This window comes from Penicillium citrinum (genome assembly GCF_028827155.1).
Source record: "Penicillium citrinum strain IBT 23319 chromosome Unknown utg000005l:1.0-1900146.0:1.0-1900348.0, whole genome shotgun sequence".
Lineage (NCBI taxonomy): Eukaryota > Fungi > Ascomycota > Eurotiomycetes > Eurotiales > Aspergillaceae > Penicillium > Penicillium citrinum.
Genome location: NW_026622690.1, coordinates 764,357 through 788,641, shown reverse-complemented (window position 1 = coordinate 788,641; position 24,285 = coordinate 764,357). Strand labels below are relative to the sequence as shown.

Below are 24,285 nucleotides of genomic sequence, written 5' to 3'. Positions count from 1 at the left end.
GAAAGATGAAGATAAAGAATGGCTGCACCTCGTTGGGTATCTCGGCGGGGTTAAATCTCGCCTCCGCCCCCAGTTGTCCGCACACGATCCCACGCAAGGGAAGTAGTCAAAAGGGTAAAGCAATGATGGGGGAATTGGGGGATGTTACTTGTTCAAGAAAAGATCCCTACCTCGACGGACCAAAACGGACACGCGGCGGCGGGAGGCAGGGGTAGCAGGGGCGGGCGGGGGAGCAGAGCGGAATAGATCTCTGATGGCCCCGAGTCCTCGGCCAGATTGGGACTTTTTGACGGACATCAGATGAAGGTCATCGAGGCAAGCAGCCCAAGAACCTCGTAGGTAAGGGGATATGTGGGTGATGGATGATGATGGTGGATAATGAAGGACCCATTGAGGGGAACTTATGAGGCAAATGAAGAAGAATCGTAGACATACATGGTGAGAAAAGACAAGAAGGACCGCCGAAAAAAAAAGGTAGGAGGAAAAGGGAAAAAAAAGAAGAAGAAGAAGAAGAGGTGAAAGGTAGGACAAACTAGGGAGAAGTATGAAGTCCAGCGGCAATCGTAGAGTAGAAACTTTATTCTGGAACGTTCATAGAAAGAAAAATAGAGGGAAAAAAGAGGAAAAGGCAAGAAATCGTGCGGAGAGTGGATTCAATGTATACGGAGTATTTTTGGTTTCAATCGGATCCATCAGAACGGGTCTATCCGGTCAGGCCAATTACTGGGATCAGGTCCATCGTCCCTTAGATCTTGTTGTCCACGGGTCAGATGTGGATACGGGATCGATCTAGACAGTCCCGGTACAAGGACATATCGTGTTGGTTCGTAGTGGCGTTCGGACTTGATGCCTAAGTAAGCTTTGGGGGGAGATGGAATTGCATGCAATATATCTTCATACCGCAGCGAGATGTATAGTATATAGTATAGACTCATCTATCTGCATTCAATTGGACTTTTCTGCTTCACGAGTGTTGCAGTACTGTTTATAGATGCAGTATAACTACTAACTAATGCATTGGCTGTGCATTTTTCGGTACCAAGGTTCAACTAATTCACAACAGTGGGATAATTTGGATTCTCCATAAGTAAGGCTGCATCCTTGCGGTCAACTTTGCATATATTAAAGAGATCTCGTCGTCCATTTCTCCAATACTATTGGTCCGAGACATCAAGACGGTGCCGATTCCAATAATCATTCTATCCACTACTCCTTTTCCTTGCCCTCCTTTTGGATATTCGGATGCCGCTTCACTTTCTCCATTTTTTCTTTTTTTTTCCCTTTTGATTTTTTCCCTCCATTTTCTCATGAAATCACCCCGCTATTCTTGACCTCGCCTCCCTCGCTCAATAATGTCTGAAAAGGGGCTATCTTGTTCGATTATCCAATCATATCCAAATCTAGCTTGTCTACTGCAAGGTGTCTGGTCATGATTGGAATCAATTGGACCACGAGGACACTTGCTGGTACACATTATAAGCAGTTTCGGGCGCATAAAATACGACTGGTCAGATAAAAACCTCCCCACTTCATACACCTTGACGTATTACGATATGTCCAACTTCTGCACATCAATATTGAGACTCTTTGTGGCTGGTTTCGACCTTCAATTTACGATACACTACACTCAATCCTCGGCGAACTGCCGATCCGTGTTTCTAATTCTTTGAGCCTAGGGCTTTTAGTCTAGGGGGCGAAACACACACGACAATTGGACCCAGTGAGGTAGTCAGTCCTGGGTATTCCTTGAAGACGCCAAAGAACCGATAGCTTAGTTTGGGATCACGCGTGGCGCCCCTCCAAGAAGGTCCGAAAGATCTTACTAGATACGTGCTTTTATAGGGCACATCACTTTGACTGGGGCCTGCTGAACGGGCTTGTGCAAGGAACAGGCGCCCACACCAGCCGCATTTCTCTGACCCCTGTAAGATCGCCACCAGGGAACCGTTCAGCGCCGCCGAATTTTGAAACCGTCACCCCCGAGGCGCTTGAGATGGCGTCACTAGTCATGATCGAAGATCTCGCTGAGCAAACCGCGCGAAAAGCAGGGACCACGGCTTGAGCAGTGTCAATTGTTTCCCTTTCCTTGCCCCTTGGCGGAGCCTCACTCCTCTCCCAATCGCACAGCTTCCCGGACGAGAAGGTGACAAGAATGATCAACGATTTTCGTTCCACATCTATTACGAGTCGCGTGGGAGCCTCGGTCTAGCCTAACCCTGAATCCCGGCGACTAAGTACATACAGTGTACAATGAGGAGAAATGGAGAGGTGGATTATGGGGGGGTTCCCCTTTTCTGGAGTCGAGATGCGGCGGGTCCAGCTGCACGAAATGCAAGTGCTCAGACCCAGGGGATTGGGTAGTTGATTTCTTGTTTAGCACGGACACAATGCTGAACAACGGCAGCATCACCGAACTACTCCGGACTCTATTTTTTAGTCCCTCTTTTTTCTACTCTCAGAGTATAATGTATTCGGTCATTGAAGGGACATTTTCCTTACGGCTTTCGAGCCCCATTCGACCTGAAGCCAATAAACCTGCCGACCCCATGCCTGTCCTTTCCTTCAATTTGCCACTTGCGGAGATGTTGAGGCCCACTCAGATCCCACTTGACAGGTATGGGGTCTACATTTGATCGGGGGCCAGGTTGGCTCCGATTTTGGCTCCTTTGAATGTTCCGAAGTCCCCGAGAAACTAACCCTATCATAGTACGTAACTGATCCTGAAAAGGAATGAATCGCGTAGTCCTTCCTTTGAAAACTCGAACGCAAGTGAAGCAAAATAATTCTTTGTCTACTCAATGTACGAAGTACAAATCAGAGTTAACAAATCCAAGACAACACGGCGATACGCTCTGCACGGCTGCGGGCCGCGTTCCAGGATATGCACGATGGCTATCATGGAGCAAGGCAGATCCTTCGACGCTGAGCGCCTTGGTCTATGCCTGTTTCGGCTACAAGGCACAATAATAGCCTCCACAAGGTGGCACTTCTAGTGACTTTGGGTAGAAATCGGGTGGATGGAGCTTGAAGCCCAATGTTCGCATTCTCGTGCTCAGGGCTAGTTGATGATCTAGTTCCAGGGGTTTTTAGGCGCTAAGCACTGACTAGTGGTAATACTAGTAAGTTGCAAAACATGAGGCAGGCGTTATTCGGGAATCAAGTCGATAATATTTCCCTTGGTCGGACTCGAAGTATGGAGTATATAAGTATACGAGTATTCAAGTATAATCCAATGTCAATCTAGTTTTGAGCTGGTGCCCACTGGAAGGAGTCGAGAACTATAGACCTATAACCAAATTTTAAACTCTGCCGGTCGCACTGTACTTACTTTACAAATCGTAGCGGTATTCGAATAACTTTATGCTCCAATAAGATCTTCGGTGTTCTCGAGGTCTCTTGGGTTGAATTCTACACCATGATGCATGCAGGTCTGGTTTGAATGACCAGAAAACTTCATAAGATACTTTCCTCTCAGAGCTTATAATGGCAGTCTTTCTTACTTATCTTTTATTCTCTTCTTGGCTTATCAAAATCAGTAGCGGCGTCGGTGCACCTAGAGGACAGCATTTGTCCGCAGCCATATCGTACAGGCACAGCAGACTGACCGCAATCTTCCTTTCAGTCCCAGCCGCGCGATACTTACCCTATGCATATAGTGCCCCGTTAGTCTGTGCCGCAAGTAGAAATACAACCTGTATACTGTATCTAGCTCATGACCGAGCGATCCTACTGTAAGTGCGGAGCGCGTACAGTACATAAGCGAACGAGATCTTCGCGATGTGATCTATCACCTCCGGTTGTACATCCATTGCCAGCACAGTCGCCAACTCCACAGCGATCCCCATAGCTCTAAGCCGAAGGTAATGACTGCATCTGTGGACTGGATTATATATATCAATCAAGCGGTCGGATGCCGCATGGATTCCAAATGATTGCTCCCACCGACGCACATACATAATAATACTATGTTAGTATCTCCATGGCGGACAGCATACTATGCTGCCCAACTATTACCTATGTATGTCGGTAGCATAAGTTATACCACCTAGTATAGGTAGCACTCCTTACTCCAAAGTATGGTTATATATGCAACGCTTTCGCTGCAAAGATTATCGCCCGACTCGGCCGGGAAAAGTACATGTTTGATGATCATGTTAGAACACTTAGACATGTGCCACTCCGTACTAGCTTTCATCGTCATATCATCGGGCATTAGCGGGAGCTGAGTGCAGCCCCTCAGATAGGGAAACAGTCGAGTAATATTCTTCCTATTATTATTCGAGGGGTCGGGGGTGGAGTGTTGGCGGAGACCGCCGATGCCCTCTTGGCTTCCGCGGAGAGGAGAGGAAAGGAGGAAAAAGCCACTGCGGCTGTGTGGTAGGAGGGAATATGCTGTGTATATGCGGGAACACTGGTAGTGAAATTAAAAGGGAAGATGTTTTGGTCATACCGTTATTGGAATCTTATTGTCTTGATATACTTATCTCTCTAGTGGAGGTCTGTCGCGATCTGGGGTACATGGAGCTTGCTGGCGCTAAAGAGTCTGGCTAGGGTGGGGATGGTTCCAGCATTTGTTGTGGATTCTGATGGTCTGGACATTGAAACTACTTCGTGCATATAATGTACCAAATCTTGATCAATATTAGAAGCCTGAGAAGTGTTGTGATCATTAGTATTTTGGTTGTTTATTTGCCTGTCGGTATTCCAGTGTATTCATGTACAAAGTATAGCAGGCTGTCTATATCATGGGTCATCTACTATCACCGTCGGTCCTCATAGTACTAGTACATTGACATTTATATACTACACTTCAAATTTAGGTCAAGTGGAATCCTTGACCATAACGCGGAGTACCATGTGCTAGCGACTAGGCACAGGCTTACGGGTACTAAGTGTACGCAGTGTTAGGACTTCCTTCATTGCGAAAAAAAAAAAACCATGGTGAATTACATACCTCCAATGAATCGATGATAGAATTATCAATTGATGCAGTCATTCATTGAATATAAATACGCATAGGTTAACCTGGTGTTTTTTACAACGACTTGAAGTTGCGCACAGTGGCATTACAAATTGAGCAGGTTGACACCATGCATAAAACACGCGAGAGCACCTTATTTCAACGACAAGATAAACTAACACCAATCGAGCCTAGAATTTATCTTATGTCCAGAGATCCAGGAGAACTGTACTATGTACGACATATCAAAATTAGTAATCTCCCGTACTAGTAAACTATTATCACCCATGAACAACGCGTGAAGAGTACAACGGCGCACAAGTTAACTTTATGTGCAACAGGCTGTTCTCCAAAGCGTGACAAATTCAAACACAAATCCTAGTGTCCGGAGATTGATAAGGTCTTTCGACTGGATGCGCTATACGAATTAGGCAAGGCCGAGAGCCCTAGCTGCTTCAAGTTTAATGGAGTTTAAAGCTTAACCAACATCGGATCTATATCGGAGTGGCAGTGAAGCTCTCTGAGCAATGACCAAGGTACCCAACGAGTCTTCTCCTTGCTTACTCTTGTTCGAGCCTAAAATTTAGGTGCAGAATGCAGCTGCAGCTCCCCATGGAGTCGACTCCGGTTTTCGGATAGCTAAGCCCTGAAGCGGCCGTGCATTGGTACTTCAGGGAATTTAGAAATAATACTGGACTGGGGGCGGGTCCGGGGGTGTTCGTGATGAGACTCGAACTCAAAGTACTGTCGATTTGTTTCAAATGAAAAGATTCTTAGATGAAATTGGTTTACGTGTACATGGATGCTAAGATGATCTCAGAAAGAGGGATGTGATCCGTATGACCGAGCACAGCCATGAAGCTCACTAAATTTTGGTCCTACGATCATCTTGATCAGCAATAAAAACCATGGAGGAGTCCTCATCCATCCAATGATGGAAAAGTTACTGTACAGTGCGGGGAGGACCAAAGTGGGGAGGACTACAATATGTCCTGCACGACTATATTCATATCCAATGATGTGACGAGAGTTAGATTCTCCCTGGACAATTGTGCAGCGATGTGCAGGACGCCGGTGCCGCGAATTATAATTATGATTTGGTCACTGTTTCCTCATATCACGTCGTACTTCGTATAAGGCTTTTTGGGTATCTCAGATTTCTAAACAGCTACGTGTCCCTACGCTTCGCAAAAGCACCTTTCTGGGGCCCGACGATCGGGATGGCAAATAGGGTTGAATCTTGGCGCGGGCGGCGTGCCTGAGCCGCGGGCGACGGGGCTCTTGGCTTGCAAATATTGGAAGAATTATAGGTTTAGCCGGTCAGCACTGCAAGCACTCGGCTAGCGAAATCTTTTACACGAGGAATATTAGAATCTTTGATTAATTTAAAGCATGCTTGATACTATGCTGCAGACTCTATTATGTAGAAGACAAAATACCCATGACTATGCCCGTGTGTTTGTGTAGCAAAATCATACGATCGACATGGTACAACAAGAAAGAATTTACCCCTCCTCGACCACCCCTCGACCCCTCCTCAGTGAACGGCCTTCATGACGGAAGTTGAATTAGATCAAAGCCGAGTCTGGGGTGCCGGTGAGCCGATGGAATCGAATAAGAGAATCTGCCGATTCCTGCAGCACCCGAAGGCGGGGAGGAAAGGAGGAGTACCTGATAAAGACGAGTGTCCTATGGGCCAATTCCTGTGAGCAAAGCAAATTGAAAAATAAAAACCCAACCTCAGATAAGGTGGTGGAGCCGCACCAGCCAAATGGGGCGATGCCGTTTGCATGTGTCACGTGATTAGGGTTTCCCGGGCGGAGGTTCAATTCCATCCAGTCGAATTTAGTGGATGCATTGATGATGAACGAGGTAGTCAAAGGGTGTAGATGGTATAAACTCAAATCTCTAGTCTATTCTACTGTCTTACAAACTATAGTTCAAGTCAATGTCTGATTATCATCGAGTGAGCATCTCTGCATCATGCACTTCTCCGCATCGTACTAGCCTTTTCCGGGTTACGTCGGAGAGGACCGATCCGATGGGAGGCAAAGGAATGAAAATATAGTGGGCAGAAGCAAAGTCACGAATATAACACGGAACGAGCAGAGGATCGACTAGAGTGTCATAGCTACTCTTGTACATACTGTACGTACTCCGTTGCTAGTTAGCTTATGTACAGTAGTTATTGGACTGTAACTCCAAATGCATCGCCACCAGCACCAGATAAGCAATCTGTGACTTAACGCATAAGATAAACCAACTGAGTGGGCCCCGAACTTCGGACGTTCTTCCCACGGAAATCATTGGTGCGCTTTTCCCCTGGGCGCGTCGTGCAACGCTGCATGGCAAATCTTCTACATGCCAACTCCAGGATTTACCATAGTAGCACTCCGTATTCTTGCTGCGACCTGCTGAGTGTTTCCCCGTTCCAATTCTTGTCCGTCCGACTCCGGCTCTTGTGCCTTGGACCCCCCCCCCCCAATCTTAGGTCTCCGCTCCGTCCTGTATATAATTCTACTTCTCCCCCGTCAACTTCCGTTTCTCTCTTCAACTCATCTGGTCTTTACTCTTCTTTACATCTCTAATTGCATCTATACCCCTCCGTTCAAAAGAGTAAACTCAAATCCTATAATATTCAAAATGACCGCCCAGAACCTCCCCCACGAGCCCGAGTTCGAGCAGGCCTACAAGGGTACGTCTTCGCGCATTTCCTTCACTATATTCCGATAGCCTCAAGAAAAATTATCTTTGCCCCTCCATTACCCCTCCATAGGGCTTTGCTAGGGCTACTAGACTGTAGCTAGCTAGCTAGCTCTACGGAAACACTATCGGCTCTACATATCGGCTTCGTCGGCAAGTGGATCTCATAGCTAATCACATTCCCAATAGAGCTTGCTTCCACCCTCGAGAACTCCACTCTCTTCCAGAAGAAGCCTGAGTACCGCAAGGCCCTGCAGGTTGTCTCCGTCCCCGAGCGCGTCGTCCAATTCCGCGTTGTCTGGGAGGATGACAAGGGCAATGTTCAGATCAATCGCGGTTTCCGTGTTCAATTCAACTCTGCCCTCGGTCCCTACAAGGGTGGTCTCCGTTTCCACCCCTCCGTTAACCTGTCCATCCTGAAGTTCCTCGGTTTCGAGCAGATCTTCAAGAATGCTCTGACTGGTCTGAACATGGGTGGTGGAAAGGGTGGTTCCGACTTCGACCCCAAGGGCAAGTCTGACAACGAGATCCGCCGTTTCTGTGTCTCTTTCATGACTGAGCTGTGCAAGCACATTGGCCAGGACACTGACGTTCCCGCTGGTGATATCGGTGTCACCGGTCGTGAGGTCGGCTTCATGTTCGGCCAATACAAGAAGATCCGCAACCAGTGGGAGGGTGTTCTTACCGGTAAGGGTGGCAGCTGGGGTGGTTCTCTCATCCGTCCAGAGGCCACTGGCTACGGTGTTGTCTACTACGTCGACCACATGATCAAGTACGCCTCCGGCGGCAAGGAGTCCTTCGCCGGCAAGCGTGTTGCCATCTCCGGTTCCGGAAACGTTGCCCAGTACGCTGCTCTGAAGGTCATTGAGCTTGGTGGCTCTGTCATCTCGCTCTCCGACTCCCAGGGTGCTCTCGTCCTGAGCTCCGAGGAGGGCTCTTTCACCCCCGAGGAGATCAACAAGATCGCCGCCATCAAGGTCGAGCGTAAGCAGATCTCCGAGCTTGCTACCTCCTCCGCCTTCGCCTCCAAGTTCAAGTACATCCCCGGTGCCCGCCCTTGGACCAACATCGTCGGTCGCATCGACGTTGCTCTTCCCTCCGCCACCCAGAACGAGGTCTCCGGCGACGAGGCCAAGGCTCTCATCGACGCTGGCTGCAAGTTCATCGCCGAGGGTTCCAACATGGGTTCCACTCAGGAGGCCATCGATGTCTTCGAGGCTCACCGTGAGGCTAACGCCGGCGCTGCCGCCATCTGGTACGCTCCCGGTAAGGCCGCCAACGCCGGTGGTGTCGCTGTCTCTGGTCTTGAGATGGCTCAGAACTCTGCTCGCGTCAGCTGGACCACTGAGGAGGTTGACTCCCGCCTGAAGGGTATCATGGAGGACTGCTTCAAGAACGGTCTTGCTACCGCTCAGGAGTATGTCACTCCTGCCGCTGGCTCCCTGCCTTCCCTGGTCGCTGGTTCCAACATTGCTGGTTTCACCAAGGTTGCTGAGGCCATGAAGGACCACGGTGACTGGTGGTAAATCAGTCCCGCTTTCGTCTTTTCTGGGATTCAAAATCAGACCAAAAGCAAAAGATGATTGATTGCCCTCATGGGTTGATGCATTTCTTCTCTTCATGTCTATAGTTTACTTTTGTCAGCGGGTTTGGATAGAGGCGCTGGTTTTTACTTCTTTTTGTGATGCATTTGATGATATTCCCTCTTCAGCATGCTTTTTGTTTTTGATGGGATCGTCGTGATGATAATGAAATTCAATGAATCATTCTAAATAACTAGCTTCCCCGTGAAATTGAGTAGAAATACGCTTTTAACGAAACATGCCGTACACAGATACATTATCGTCTTCATGCAATGATACTCGACTTTTGAAATCCATTGCTTGAGGTCAAGTTGAATAAGTTCAACTTTATTTTCTAATTCTTATAGTAGGAGTATCATCATTTTGGTCATTGACTATCACTAGAAGGACCTGATTGTTCATACGAGACTGGCAAAAGCTTTCAAATGTAGTTCCCGACATTTTAGTTACTTTTCCAAGATCGCTATGATTTTCCTTGTTCTCCGCTGACGAAGGTTGATCCAACAGGATATTCGTGTCGCTGATTACTACTACGATGACAATGGATTCCCACGTAAAAGCTTTCTCAAATCCAAATAATTTTCCGTTCGAGTAATTTCTTTGACTTGTTAACTAATCCATGCTATACTAAGATATCACGTGTTTCCACGTGATAATCCGTCACACGTGACATCCAGCCAAACAATCGCCTCCTCCGCTCAATTGGAGATCAATTTCATACACAGCGACAAAGATGCCAATTGTCGCTGTGGCTATTTGAGGTATATCTTTTTTAACTACAGGGTTGCGTATAATTCTGGTATGCCCAGTAGGTCCCCGCAATGCTGCCGGACGAGGCAAACTCAGATCGGTGGAGGACATTCCTCCACCGTTGTCTGTCGCAACGAGTAGATGTGGACGAATTCAAGGGTCTATCGAAGTTGATGCTGAATCGGTCTCCTGTCAAAGAAGATGAGCTTCTGGACCTGCTCCTGGGAGCCCGCGCGACATCGAGTGTCTCGTGGGACCCCTTGTTGCCCGTGTACGTCGATGGCCTTTGTAAGGTCGGCCAAGTGAAGCCATCAGCGGCGTTGACAAGTCTCTTGAAGCATTCATCTATTCGGGGGACTGCTGAATCTAAGTCTAAGTCTTCGACTCTCATGACCGACATAAAAGTCATTCAAGATGTTATGATGGCCGTCTCCACTGGTGCCATACCCCGGACCATTACCGAGGCAGCGGATCTTTTCGCTGCTGCTGCCGGGTGGATCGAAGCTGTTGTTTCTTGGAATAATGAAAATCTTGATATAATGCAACAGGCGAGTGGCTTGATGAGTAACCCCGATGCGGTTTCGCTCTTTGAATCGGTTGGAATTCTCCTCGCTGCTCTATTTAATACTTCCAAAGGTATAGATGCGCTCACTAGCACATGGATTGATCGTGCTCATCAAGGTATGCTATTCAAATATCTACTTTTAATATCGCACACCTCATTGACAACCGCCTTTTCTCCTAGGCTTGAAAGTTAAGCTTGGGCAATCTATTACCTCTTACCTGCCGATCTGTGTGGACGTATCATTGCCTCTTCGTCATCGGCTCGATGCACTCCAGAAAGAGTTCAATCTCTATGGCCAGCAGCCTTCCAAGAACCTGGGAAATTCCGAAATCGATGGGCTGAATGTCAATTCTCTCCATTTTGAAACTTCTGTGATCGATGGTCCTATCATCAACACTAGAGCTGGGCTCTACGTATATCTCAATTCTATGGTATGGTCTCAGAATCCCTCTTTAGTGAGGATCACATACTAATCTGATTTTAGCTTGTCGGACGTCCCTTGGTGGATGACTCCGTTCTCATCAACTTCCTAACAAATCGTTATGAGGTAGGCTTATTGAAACTTTCAGCCTTGTGTACTTGGCCTCTGCTCCGATACTAAATTTTGCAGGACCACCAAGAAATTCTTATCTCAGAGATGATCACAGCCGCCTTTGACGTTCTATCGAACGGCGTCAATCGTAACGAATCAGGCAGGACCATGTTTCTATTCCGCAGCTTTTTGGTAAACAAGCTTCCAGCGCTGTTTTCGGCTATGACAACGGCATCTATGGTTCCAATTCCAATAGAAATGTGCATAACCCAGGCACTTAGTCGACTCGACCCTAATGCGTTCCCCTCGTTTTCTCAAATGTTTTCAATGCAAGGCAGCAGTATCCTCTCCGATGCTCGACAAGAATTCCTTTTTGCGTGTGCGAATCACAGGCTCATCCCAGAGTCCAGCATTGAGCGTCTCTTAGGAGAGAATCCAATGCAAACCTTGCCTGTCGGTGGTCCATACCAAAAAGACGATCTTGTTCCCCAAATAACCACCAATCTCGAACGAGCCGATCAATTAATTGGCGAAATTGAATCGATGGAAGGCAACGCGGGTGCGATCGTTCGTGCTGTGACTGAGGTATGCTTCAACTAAGATGTCCGTTCGTGTGGCATCTAGCTAACAATCTCAGGTCATGTATGGGCTTTGCCATCAAAAAGAAACAGTGACCCTCAAGGGCATCTGTAATTCCCTTTCACGACGACCACAAGCCTTAGATGTGATCTTACTGTTCCGGACGGCGAAGCAAGTTCTGCAGCCTCTATGTGCCCTTTTAGACTCGTGGCGCTGGGATGAAGAGCAGGGCGAGAATCAACTCGTCTACGATGAATTTGGTAGCATTCTGCTGCTTGTCCTTGCGTTCAAATACCGTTATGACTTGAGTCCCTCTGATATTGGAATCTCAAGCAACAGTTCTTTCCTGGTACAGCTGTTCGATCGGGGTGTTCGCAGTCAGAAATTGAGCGACCTCAGCGAGAAACAGAATAGAGATCTTGGTTCGTGGATCACAGCATTATTCATTGCGGAAGGCATCAACGAAGAGACTATGTCATCTTGCAGTCCCCAGGAATTCTATCTGCTTGTGGCGACACTATTTGACCAAAGCCTTGGGGCCTGCGAATCAGGCAAATTGGATTTTGATACAGTGAAGGGAGGTTTTGAATGTAAGAAAATCCTCGTGAGATTCCATGATCCGGTCATTTCGCTAACTTTATTAGACCTTTTGGAACCTTTCTTGCTTCCTGCTTTGGTAGTAGGTCTCGGTTGGCTTGGTAATCATCTCTGGGAGTCAGAGACTGACCCAGCAATCCCTTTGAAAGCTCTTCTCTCCCTGGTCAAGCCCAGCTCTATCTCTGGTGAGGCCCAGGCAATTCACAAGACTGTTCTAAACATAACTGCACGCCCACTTGAAGAGCAATTGAAAGATGTCCGCACAAGACACCAATCCAGAACAGATATCAAGCCCATTTTGGATGCGCTCGATCCATACCTCTCTTTCCGACGCGTGGGCAGCTCGCATCGCTCTGAACTTGACAATTGGGCCGCACAACCAGCCGGAGGTCTCCCAGGCAGCATCCGAAACACATTACAAGCACTCGTCCTTTGGAGTACCAGCTCTGAAATGGCCATGCAGCCACAATCATACACGCATCGCCAAATACTCGCTTGCATCCGTATCCTGGGATCCACGCGAGTCCTTGCTGCGTTGCTTGACGAGCTAAAACATCAAGCAGAAACGGGTAACCTCGACGTAGCTCTTGATATCGCTGCGACGATTGTGTGCGCTCCTATGGCCGAGTCCTTTGCCGTGGACCAGAATTGCTGCCAGCCTGTCGATTCAACCAAGGAAGCGTTACCTCGTTGTCCAATTCTCTCGCTCAGGGATTCGTTAGCGCTCCAGCATGACAATGTGCCTAAGATCTCCGAAAAGGACCCCGTACGCGCGGAAATGATTGTTCGGCTTTGGCGCCGCGTTAGCGTTCTGGCGGCACCTCCATCCCAGGTCTCTAATATCGACGTCAGCAACATCATTCAGAACATGCATCTCGGTGGTGTCGACGGCCAGGATCGCATGGATCTTGAACCTACGGCTGGTGATGTAGGTGATGGTGGAGTTGGTGAGGATAATTCGGACAATATTAACGACATGCTTGACAAAGCCGCTGCTGCTGCTGCTGCCGGTATGGATGGTGGTGTTGGGGTGGGACAGGATTTAGGTTTGGGTGTTGGTGATACTGGCATGGATACTACAGGGATGGATGCCATCGACGATGTACTCAACGCGGCAGACATGGCCGTCGGGAACCCTGAGTTCCTCGATCTGGATATGGAGGGAATGTTTTGATTACTAGTATCATTGAGGTATACAATCATGATGCAGACCTTATTTTGGTGGGGTATATTTGGATATCAATGAAGTAGATTAGCAGTCAAGCTGCGTAGTAGTAAAAAGGCCAAGGCCACAATTGCAGTATTAAACCCTCTCCATTCCCTCTAGGGCTAGAGGGAATGGAGAGGGTTTAATACTACCTCAGACTTCCGAGATCTCTAGATCTCGGAAGTCTGAGGTCTGCCCAGAACGTATCCATGCATCATTTATTGTATAGGTCTCGTTGGTCGTTATATCATCATTTCTGCGAAATGTGTCAGTTGATACCGACTCCAAAAGAATGATTTTTGTCCGAACATACAAAGATTCAGCTCTTTCTCGAGCTTCATGGTCAGTTTAGGAAGACCAGAGTGCGGGTACATCGTCTCTATGAGATCCATTGGCTTAGGGATAAGTGCTCGCTTGCCTCCGACTGGGGCGGCGGCGACGAAAGAGGAGAAGGTTGCGGCGGCAAAGATAGTAGTGAGCTTCATTGTGATGTTGAGGATGACGGCACTGGGTAAACGGCATGTCAGATATTATTTCGGTTAAACGGAGTTGCTGCTATCATTTGAAGCGTTACTATCTTCAATGCTGTTCGTACCTCAACAACTAATCTTGTACTAGAAGAGCGGGTACTTATTGTACTGCTATAGTAGTGCTTTGGTTTCGGGTAAAATACAAGATGTTAATGATTCTTATTATACTCGTCCGTAGGGGCATCTTGTTTACCCGCATTCCAATGGAATTTGGATCGGATGGTATCGTTCGAGGCGTGAAGAATTCCAGCGCGACGCGTCTATCAAAATCGAGGGCAGCACCTCAACACCCTATGCCCTCCACTTAGAGTTACAGTCTCTAAATGTAATACGGTGATACTTCACAAACGTAAGACTTGGCCCTTTGGATCTCATAACGCCAAAACGATCAAATCTATCATTCGCTATGTTTGCGAGGGGCTTCCACCTACGAAGATGGCAGGCGTTTTGGTCCGGCGGAGGATGCAAGGGGTATTGAATTGACATGTTCGATCATAAAAGCTTTTGTTAAATGCGAGGTGTTCTATTTGGAACAAAACAAAGCCTCGTCAATTTGCAAACCATCATAAGGTTTGTGCATCGGTACTTTTGATTTGTGAGCTGTCAACGCACATCTATGTGTAACGTCTTTGACATTTTACTATTAAAACTAGTAGCACTCACTATTGAGATATTCTGCCGTCGCGGCCTATGTACATAAGTACATACTTCAGAAATAGAGTGCAATTTTCGCTCGTACCTAGAGTTTCATGCCATTCGAGAAAGTACTCGTGTTTGGTAAATACGTACTACAGTCAAGATTGAAGTATTTGAGTCAAACGCCAGGGATGATGCATATGTATATACATCGTATTCAAGTTCCACATGCAAACCAAGTTAAACACGCCTGGAACATATTACATTTTGTATGTTTTGAATGGCAAGTGAACGGTGATTTGGAAGATATCGTGAGTAGTGGTCCGTTAACCATTAGCGACCACACTATTTATTGTACAAGTATTCTGTAAGAGAAGTGACTACTGCTTCTTGTTCTATGGGATGCCATCACATAGAACACTTCCAACCTTCATGATGGGGGTTCACATACTTCCGACTACCAGTACTGCTATAATGACTTGAGTGTGTTCACATTTGACAGAAAACATTATACTTTGTAATCTTACATAGTACAACTTTCAAGGTACTCAATTTGTTGAGATCTGTAAATTATTTGCTTTTGAACTTACAATTGTACCTGGCACATTGCTGAGCGAAATCACTTACGCTAGTCTCTTGACACCATGACACGGAAATAATCCGACATTCGTTTTAATACGATTTGCTATTGTACTCGTTCTGAGTATTCTTAGAACTGTAGATAGTATGTAGTACATGTTTGGTCGCTTAGACGAGCAAGGCAGATTCGATTAGTTTGCTCCTGAATTCCAATTATATGGTTCACGGTACCCATATACTTACTCCGTTCTAAACGCGAAGGATCGGGTCCCACTCGTGCGGGCCAGGAGAACATGCGGAATTTTAGCAGTAGAAAAAGAACATGGGCCACAACGTGCCGGCCCCTGGTGGACACTGAGCCCGCTGAATCCGTGCGAGGACGGCTTGAAGATATTGGGGGCGGGCCGTAGCTTTTGGAGCTCAGAGAAACCAATTGACCTTCCTTATTGGGACCTATGAGACCCATTGACGAGATGAAGAAAAGCCATCTTGCGATCAGGCCATTCACTCGCGTGGAACATATTTCCTCGCTTCCCCCTTTCCTGTTCTCGGAATACAAAAAGACACCGGAGATCGACCGTCAGTTGTTGAAGGATCACCTGGGTAGCAAGTGTTCGTCAGTAGACTTCGACGGTGTCTGATACTTTCTTTTTCTAGACCTTTCATAGCGTTCAGCCACGCCCATCGTCATTTAGAAAGTGTCCCGACAGACCGGAACCCCCCTCTATTAGGGTATGACGAATATTCATATTGAGTTCGTACACCCGAAGTTTCTGAGTCTGATTGACTCCCGTCTTCTTCGAAGAAGGCAAAAAAAACAACACGAAATATACCTTAATTAAATGAGAGAGAATCACAGTTTCGGCACCGAGAAATCGGCGTTGACTAACCCACCGAACAAACCTAGAGTTTCAGACTGTTCAGCTTTGGGCATTGGTTTCTTGACGCACGGGAGTGGGAACCCCATCCCGTCCAATAGGCATCTCACTGCATGATTTGACGGCGGTCAACCCAGACTTTGAGCTTCACCGTGAGATTTCTGCAGTTTCGGCACCTCGTGCACTCTGCAGGCACACGGGTGATGGACACTTTGCGCCCGTGAAGATCTTTTCGCGTTTGACTTCCTGGGCTAGCATTTGGCCAAGAGCGGCTGGTGATATGCCGTTCTTATCACCATGTCACCAACCTCGTGTGCCAGCTTTGACCGGGGGTTTTGCAGATCCTATTCAAGGAAATCCCCTTTCGAGCAAATCTGCTTGTTCCTCCTCGTGGGGAGGAGGGTACCGCGGGAAAGGGTGTGATGGGGCCGGATCAGATCCCGATTCCGACGAAGCGGGCTGTTTTCCCTTGATGGGTTTGTCGGGGGGGAATTGACGATATGGTTCCTGCATTTATTTTGTTTTTTGGGAGGCCATTATTTTCAGGTGATGTCGAATTGTCATACTCAACAAGGGAAGAAATAGCCTGACCCTCCCCTTCTTCATGCAATATCTTCACATTTCGTCACGATTAGTGAAAAAGCTGAAAATTTCCCGACACTCAGCTAAGAAAAGATCAGCAGTGCAAAGTGGAGGCTTTCGCTCATTCTGGAGAGTTAATATATACACGAGGGAGGCAACGAACAAGACCCGCTGCTATCTTCCTTCTTGAATGGTGTTGGTTCCAGACGGTGAACTAAAAGCATCCACTTGGATCGTCGATGAAGCTCCACCAGAACGAACTCTTGGTTCGCGATGACATGAAGCATCTGCATTAGGTTAGCTTCACGGTTGCTCAAACAACAAACTACTCCGTAGATGGATAGGCAATAGGAATGTGCAAAAGGAGAAGCAGACACCAAGGTATATTTTCTGTATGCCCAAGGTTGAAGTTGTTATAAATGGTCCTTATGAGTATGCTTCATACCTAGATTGTGAAGCCAAGAAAAGGCAGCGAAGAACCTTCGATGTTCGAATTACCCACTGCTTCATGCATGCACCGAGCGATCGAGTTCAAGTCGCCACTCATGATCGTCAAGCTCCAGGTCCCAGTGGCGGAACTTGCTAAGTATAGAGACGAGTTCAGTAAATAGGATCAAGAGGGTCAAGACTTGTATTTCAAGGTTAGACTCATTTGTAAGTTACAAGTGGTCGCACCATTCAAAAAGCAACGATAAATTCAGTCGTACGCGTATTCGTAAGTAGCTGTAAATGATATTTACCTTCCTAAGACTTCTACAATATAAACTTTGGTTACCACGTGTAATCTTCGCGTGAAACTCTTTTTCTCCCCGGTAATACAGTTACGTTTCCCCTGAGTTGCCGAACGGGTCTTCGGCTTTTAAAAAAAACTATACTCAATCTACTATTCCGTATAGTATACGATATCCACCCCAAGGCAATACTGTACAGAGTTGTACACTCCTAGGAAAGAGGGTCATGACTGAGTTACAATGGTGTCGCATGGTGCAAGAGTTGGCCCGTGAGAAAGAACTGAACGAGCGCTCGTGGGGGAACGAACAGAACCATGGAAATCTAGCGGTGATCGTCCATTTCCAGCGACTTGTCCCGCGTTGCTGAGCACAGCATGGACTATCGGAATGACGATAAACAGCCGATATGCATGGAGACGCCCCTGTATCCCGTCTCAAACAAAGAAAGAAGAGGGGAGCAGCAACGGCGTCGCCTTCGTCGAATACTAAATTGGAGGAGTTGTTGGAACCATTGATTTAAACGATAGCACCAACGCCGCTCTATTGAGAATGTGCATATAGCAGCCAGGCACTATGTCTCCGGCATTTTGGTTAACTAGCAACTGCCTCGGTTTATACGGAGTACTCTTTTGCCGGTAAGTCCAACATATAGAATCACTGTAATGTTTGATCTTGGCGTGGTTCGTTCAATAAATCCATCTGCTACAAGCGAATAATTTCAGATCCTTCAATTTAGGGGCGACAAGGGTATGGAAGTATGAACAGGGCATATGCCTTAGTCCCGCATACAATTTTCTCACGTGTCGCGGGGCTTTCTTTCTCAAAGGGCACTAGATTCGCCCCCTAATCAATATGGAGACGATCATCATTCTATTTGGGGGTGTTCTGGACTCGATTCTCGACCTTCCCCTCCCCCGGTCCCCTTTCGGTAACCCTAAACCCGCTGAACGTTGCACTATCGATTTTTCTTGCAAACTATACGCTATATGTCGTACTTTCGACATTCTGCAATAATTTGCCGACGTGGTGCAAGGCTCTTCCGTGCTATTGCTAGTTAATGTAAGAAGGAGTTGCCCAATTCCACCTGGAAAATAGCAGTGTTAGTTTGTACAGTACACAGTGGATAGATAGTTGGTGATCATCTCGAATGCACGAAAGTGGGTATCCTATGATCGCATCGAGAATCACGGTTCTTGATTTAATGAATCTCGAAGCTCGCCGAAGCATTCATTTTTGACCGGCGCAGTACAAAATTCCACACTAGATACCCACCAGGAGACCCTAGTGCTTTGTCTGACGGCACTCCGGAACCTCGAGCCGGCCGCGCTACCAAAGTCCAAAACCGCGCCAAAAAGGAGGTCCAATTTTGAGAACAGTCTTAAGAAGTGTCTGTATCCATACATCTACTCACTACGAAGTGGAGAGGGGCAAATGGGAGGCAAAAAATGGAGATCTCACATTTTCAAAGAAATGACAGCGCCTGGCGCTGGTCTCCGGTCGGGATCCGGCGACAAGGATAGAGAAAGAGACGGCCAAACTATGGAAAATATAGCCATCATCCTACGGTATCGATAATTCGATGGTCTTGTCGGTGGCGGCCCCATGGACATGGATTAGGGACAGGGGGCGTAGGCGCAGGGCGATTCCTTCGTTCACTAAGTACCGGTTGAGCCGTTGCGCGGGGACGTGTTGGCCAATCCGAATTACCATTTCGGTCAGAATTAATATCTACGGCTTGACGGATACCTCTCCGGCGCTTTTAGACTTGCTCATCATTATACAATCTTGAATGCAGCGTGGAGAATCGTGGTCCCCATCTGAAGCTTCCCCTTTCCTCAAGTCTTGGCGATTAATCGACTCGAGGCCGTTGGTTTTTGGTTTCGGGAGCGAACGGCTAGTTCCAAGTGTATTGTATTCAAGTATTAGAGGTATTCCTTGTATTGATAACGATCTGTTGTACTATGTACATACGTACATACAGTTGTATGTACGTACAGTATCTAATACGATTACCCTGCGCCATACCGATACGATCTGTGAGATCTAACTGCATGATCCGTACTTATGTGTACATATTCACGAGATTCAGGCAATCCGTGAGCCACGAATGATCTGTTCCAATCAGTCTCACGCGGGATACTGTACAGATTAGGCTATAGAGTGCTAAAAGATGGTCAATTGGGGTAGTTTTAGTTGTAGCTACGATAACAACTCAAGCTACGGAGAGCTTCCCCAATGATCCACCAGCGTACCATGGCTACACACTCCCAAGTATCTAGCTACATATGAACGTCCATCATTAGGGAGATCAGTTCTGTATGACGATATTATGGCTTCTCCTCAATTTTGCTGTTATCATACTGAATACAATACAACATGGGCATGTTATATTCCTGAGTGGCAATTCTGTATAATATTCTTCCAAATGACATCACAAGCCCCAGTTGCACGACAAATTGGCAAAGGCATTGCGCAAGCTCAATATACTCAGTACAGTATGTTTGAATCCACATATGTATGATCCAACAAACACATACGAAGTATTTAGTTACAGCTTGTGCTTACAGTAGTTTTTTACGTATGTGACTGGAAATTCATCTACTATGACTAAAGAACATCAAGAATTGGGTTTGAAAATTCATGTATCTTGTCTAACTGTGTAACAAGTTCATGGATTCTCGATGTGGCGTAGCTGACAGCCGCGGGGAAAAGACAGACTATTGTGTGAAAACAAGATCGCGTCTTGTAGTTGTCCACCTATGAGTTTTTGACAGTGAGAATACTATGCACTCCGTATGTAGGACAGGGAAACAAAGCAATCGGTGTAGTTACACGAGTGAATAGATCAAAGTAGTTGAATATCCAACTGCAGCCATAAAAATCTGTTCTAGCTGCAGGTACTCATTGACTGTCCAAGACTTTGGATGGTGGACCTGGCATATGCATGATCTCAGCCTCAGTCTTACCGCGGCAGCGCACAGTTCGCGGCAAAAAAAAATGCCACGAGGTTACACAGCATGAACATCCATGTTCATGGGAAGAAGACTACATGGTAAAACAAAGAAGAGGCGCAAAAGGCGCTAGATAGTTCTCAAGCCATGAGAGGCAGTATGTTTGGATCAATTGAAGTCATTTTCGTTTACCATGTAGGATAGTTCACACCATGACTGTAAGTGATACAGTCACGGTGTTTTTAACCAACCTTCAAGTTCAATTTAGAGCAATGGCTTGAACCAATGAACCAACTTTAGAAAAACCTTTTCTCTTTCAATTCGGCGTACCAGAACTCAAATCTGAAAATCTTGCGGATGATTCTACCTTCTTGAAGTTTAGGAGAAGGTTTCAGGCTTTGATAGAATACATTATGGCGTAGTGTATGCCATCGGGGTTATCCCGATACTATATTTTTGAACTCGGCACATGGAAACTTGAACTTGAAAACGAAGAATTGAAACCCAGTGAAAAAAAAAAAATACTTACTACGTACTGTCATTGGCAATTTTCAAGGATTTCTGTAACAATGATAGGCACAAATATTAATTATCAATGAAACGAGCGTTCATCCATACAAACTTGGAACGATTCTGGTTATTTGCCTTGTTTCTGTGACATCCGGGTGGTTACTTCTCCCAGGCTCTAGTTACAGTAAACTCTTCCTGACTCAAGTGCCGAGTTCCAGATTCTGTCTGCCTGTGATTGACCGAGTCACGATGATCTGGACCTGGCTAAGCTGAAGACCTGCAGTGCAACGACCGTGCAAGCCCTAAGGTTGGCATTTGATCATCAAACCCCGCGAATCAGCCCGCTATACCTTTCCCCCCTCCTCAACGTGGAAATAAAAAAAACTGTGTCATTATTCACAAGATAAATTCGAAAACACTATGTCACATTGAAATACAATTTATAATTATTTTTTAGTATTGTGGGATTTGCTTTCCGTTTATGATCTATAGAATCGGGTAGAGCGGGTTACATTTTCACGTTCAAGTTGAAGCTGTTGCTGCACAAACATGTACCACGCGGTGCCTGAATACCAAAACAATCCCCAGGCCTTTCCAGTGCTCCCATTTGCAGTGCACAAGAGAGGCTCACAGAGAGTCTAGTGAATTCCCCTTCCTCGCTCTGCACTGTATTGAGAAATTTACCCGAGCTATTCGCCTTTTTCTGCACCAGAAGTACTGTGCATTTGAAGAAGACCGTTGTCATGCCCCACAATTTGGGCATCAGTCTCGTCTGTTTGCTAGGAACAAGAGAGCTCGCGCGTTCAAGGTCGTGTTCACGCGATGCAATGCAATGCGATTAGCAAACTAGACAGGCCAAGATCAGTATTGTCATTGAACCCCTAAGACAAACATTGTGAGCTTCCTTAAACTGACGGGGTTAACTACAGGACTAGATTAAGCAAACGACATCCGAGACAGATTTTTCCTTCTATCTGTCTCTTCTGGTCGAAATCAATTACGGAAGTACGGAAAGTCCCAATGATAACGTGTGTGGCACTTGTATGTGCTATGTATGTACATAGAACAGAGATCCACGTCTGAATCAACATCAAACATGATCTTCATGGATATGGAGTACACTTAGCTTAAAGAGAGAACAAACGATCCATTCTCGGCAGAGGACCCGCTCAACTGTTTGGAGAAAGCTCCATTTTGAATCCGCAGGGAGCTCGTTGCCGTGATCAAAAACTGGCCCGAGCATCGCTATCGTAGTATAACTCGTTCCATGGTTCATTCATAGTAGCCACGGAGCTTCTCCCAATTCAAGGCCTGTGCCGCAGATCGGTGTCCGCGTCGTGAGAGGGGGAATGGAAGATCCCACTCTCACACGCGCCCGGTATTGTGATGGTGTGGAGGGGACTTGCATTGATCCTGGAGGCTGGTGATGCCCATTGGGTTATTCCCCAATTCTCCGCCCGCACTATCGCCGGAGGATTTCATTTCTCACTGGCCATTATCGTCCAAGCAAGCTCATGGTCTGGAGTAAACTATTCTGTATGCAGAACATGTGACTGGTGGACGATGCACCAGCCGAAGGATGCGATGTGCATCGTGAAATTCTATTGTCGACTGGCAACTGCAGCGTCACCGACTTCACGCAGGTTCGAATGCTGGTTGGAGGATGGCCCCGATTGCGCACGGCATTTGTCTGCTAGTTTGGTTTTATGTATTACTCCTAGTATACAAAGCACTCGGTGTGAAGATGTAAATTTTAATCAACTAATGCGATTGTATGAACATGAATACATATGTACAGTACTTCTTTTTTTGGAGAACCTGAGAGGGCACATTGCACGATACTGCAGTTCTAGACCGTTGACGGAGGCAAACTGGGATTTGAACCACTGCGCAGTCTCCATTTTTTTACGTCTGTAATTTTTAGCACACAAAGCTCCAGTCAATTCATAGCTAGCATAAAGCTGGAGCTCATTGATCCCGCAAAAGCGTAGAAGACTCAGTATCTTGACTTTATTGACTCCATATAATCTATATACAATGTATGGGTTTTTTTCCAACCCGAATTTGTAATTTTAGCCAAGATGCCGGTCAATGCTACTCTGACTGCTTCCAACGGAGTAACTACTCACTTTGAACATTGCCTCTACAAAAGTACCTTGAGCGAAAATTTCTCCTGTAATCCACATATGGCCGACAACAGTCTGGGACCCTCAAGGCTGAACGAAAGGCGGTCTTAGGCAGGCGGGTCCACGTCAAAGACCTTCCCGTCCGCTTATGCCTCTCGCATCTGCATCTATAGTTGACTATAATCTCACTATAAATGCAAATGCAAGCAGCGGCTGGTTCTGCAATGGGCCGTGACGTTGCCTGGCCGTTCCGATAGTCTCGATAGCTCCAAATTTCACCGTGGAGGTCGCGTTTGTGGATCCACATCCGCCAACGCGAACCTCCCTCGGTTGTCTAACGGTTCATATCTCAATGCTCTTTTCGCCCCACGCGGGAAGAAGGGAACGTTGGCAGTATGTAGCATGAATGAGGAGAAACAAAGAAATCCAGAGGAGCGGGGAGGGGGCGAAAGTCGAAAGGCTGGACCAGTTCTTTTTTTGCTTGCTCACTTTTTTTTGGAAAACGATGTGAAATTGGGATGTTGGTTATTTACCAATGGTACAAATTAATATAAAGAAAGTATCAAAAAACGATGAAAAAGGCACAGACACTCTATCACACTATGAATATCAATTCCTCTCTTTAGACACTTCGTCCTCGAACTAGCAGGCACTATAGTTTGACACGGGCGTACTTTGTATGAAAAAATCTTTTGTGCCCGCTGTCACTTGGGGGACCGGTCGCTGCGCTGTCGATCCCCGGAGAGACAGTTGACAGGCAACGTGAAGGCGAAAATTATCAGAAAAGGTGATTGATCGAGTCCGTGTTTGGGGCTGCAGGCTCCAGCACACGGCCAGTGCATTTTCAAGACATTCGACCGGAGTAACCCCACAGGGAATTAATTGGAGGCGTCGATATGATTCGTGCGGCATGGCGGGAGGCTTTTTGATTTTATTTTTATTTCTACGAAAATCTCTCTTTTGATTAGGGCGGGCTTTTTGGTAAGGCAAATGAAAAGCCACCAAAAAAACGAGAGTGGAAAAATTCAGGAAAATGGGCCTTCGGTCTGGAACAGGAAGCGTTCGGCAGATGTAAGGTGGATTCGCCCAAAAACAAGGTCCGGAAGGAGTTAAACCTCATAGGAATAGTAAATATTACAGCCTGGTAATGAGCACAAACCAAATTACCATTTCATACAGAAATACACAACATCAAAGAGTGGTACACTAGGTACGCTAACTGGCATTGTGCTCCATCTAGTGGCGCCATCGCGGGACAGGTTTGATGGATACAGCAAAATATGGAA

At 46.6% G+C, this 24,285-nt stretch overlaps 3 protein-coding genes across 3 annotated transcripts; 2 read left to right on the top strand and 1 right to left on the bottom strand.

Moving 5' to 3' along the window:
• Positions 1 to 7,603: 7,603 nt before the first annotated feature.
• N7469_006117 (glutamate dehydrogenase) lies at positions 7,604 to 9,189 on the top strand (the record flags this gene model as incomplete). The annotated part of the gene is made up of 2 exons (XM_056645035.1): positions 7,604 to 7,655; positions 7,853 to 9,189. The coding sequence occupies 2 exons, from the start codon at positions 7,604 to 7,606 to the stop codon at positions 9,187 to 9,189; spliced, it is 1,389 nt and encodes a 462-aa protein (XP_056500273.1).
• An 878-nt stretch (positions 9,190 to 10,067) lies between these two features.
• Positions 10,068 to 13,443, top strand: nut1 (putative RNA polymerase II mediator complex subunit Nut1; the record flags this gene model as incomplete). The annotated part of the gene is made up of 6 exons (XM_056645034.1): positions 10,068 to 10,677; positions 10,742 to 10,992; positions 11,046 to 11,108; positions 11,172 to 11,678; positions 11,731 to 12,262; positions 12,317 to 13,443. The coding sequence occupies 6 exons, from the start codon at positions 10,068 to 10,070 to the stop codon at positions 13,441 to 13,443; spliced, it is 3,090 nt and encodes a 1,029-aa protein (XP_056500272.1).
• Positions 13,444 to 13,718: 275 nt separating this feature from the next.
• On the bottom strand, positions 13,719 to 13,961 carry N7469_006115 (uncharacterized protein; the record flags this gene model as incomplete). Its single annotated transcript, XM_056645033.1, has 1 exon — positions 13,719 to 13,961. One exon carries the CDS (start codon positions 13,959 to 13,961, stop codon positions 13,719 to 13,721), a length of 243 nt encoding a protein of 80 aa, XP_056500271.1.
• Between the last annotated feature and the right edge of the window lie 10,324 nt (positions 13,962 to 24,285).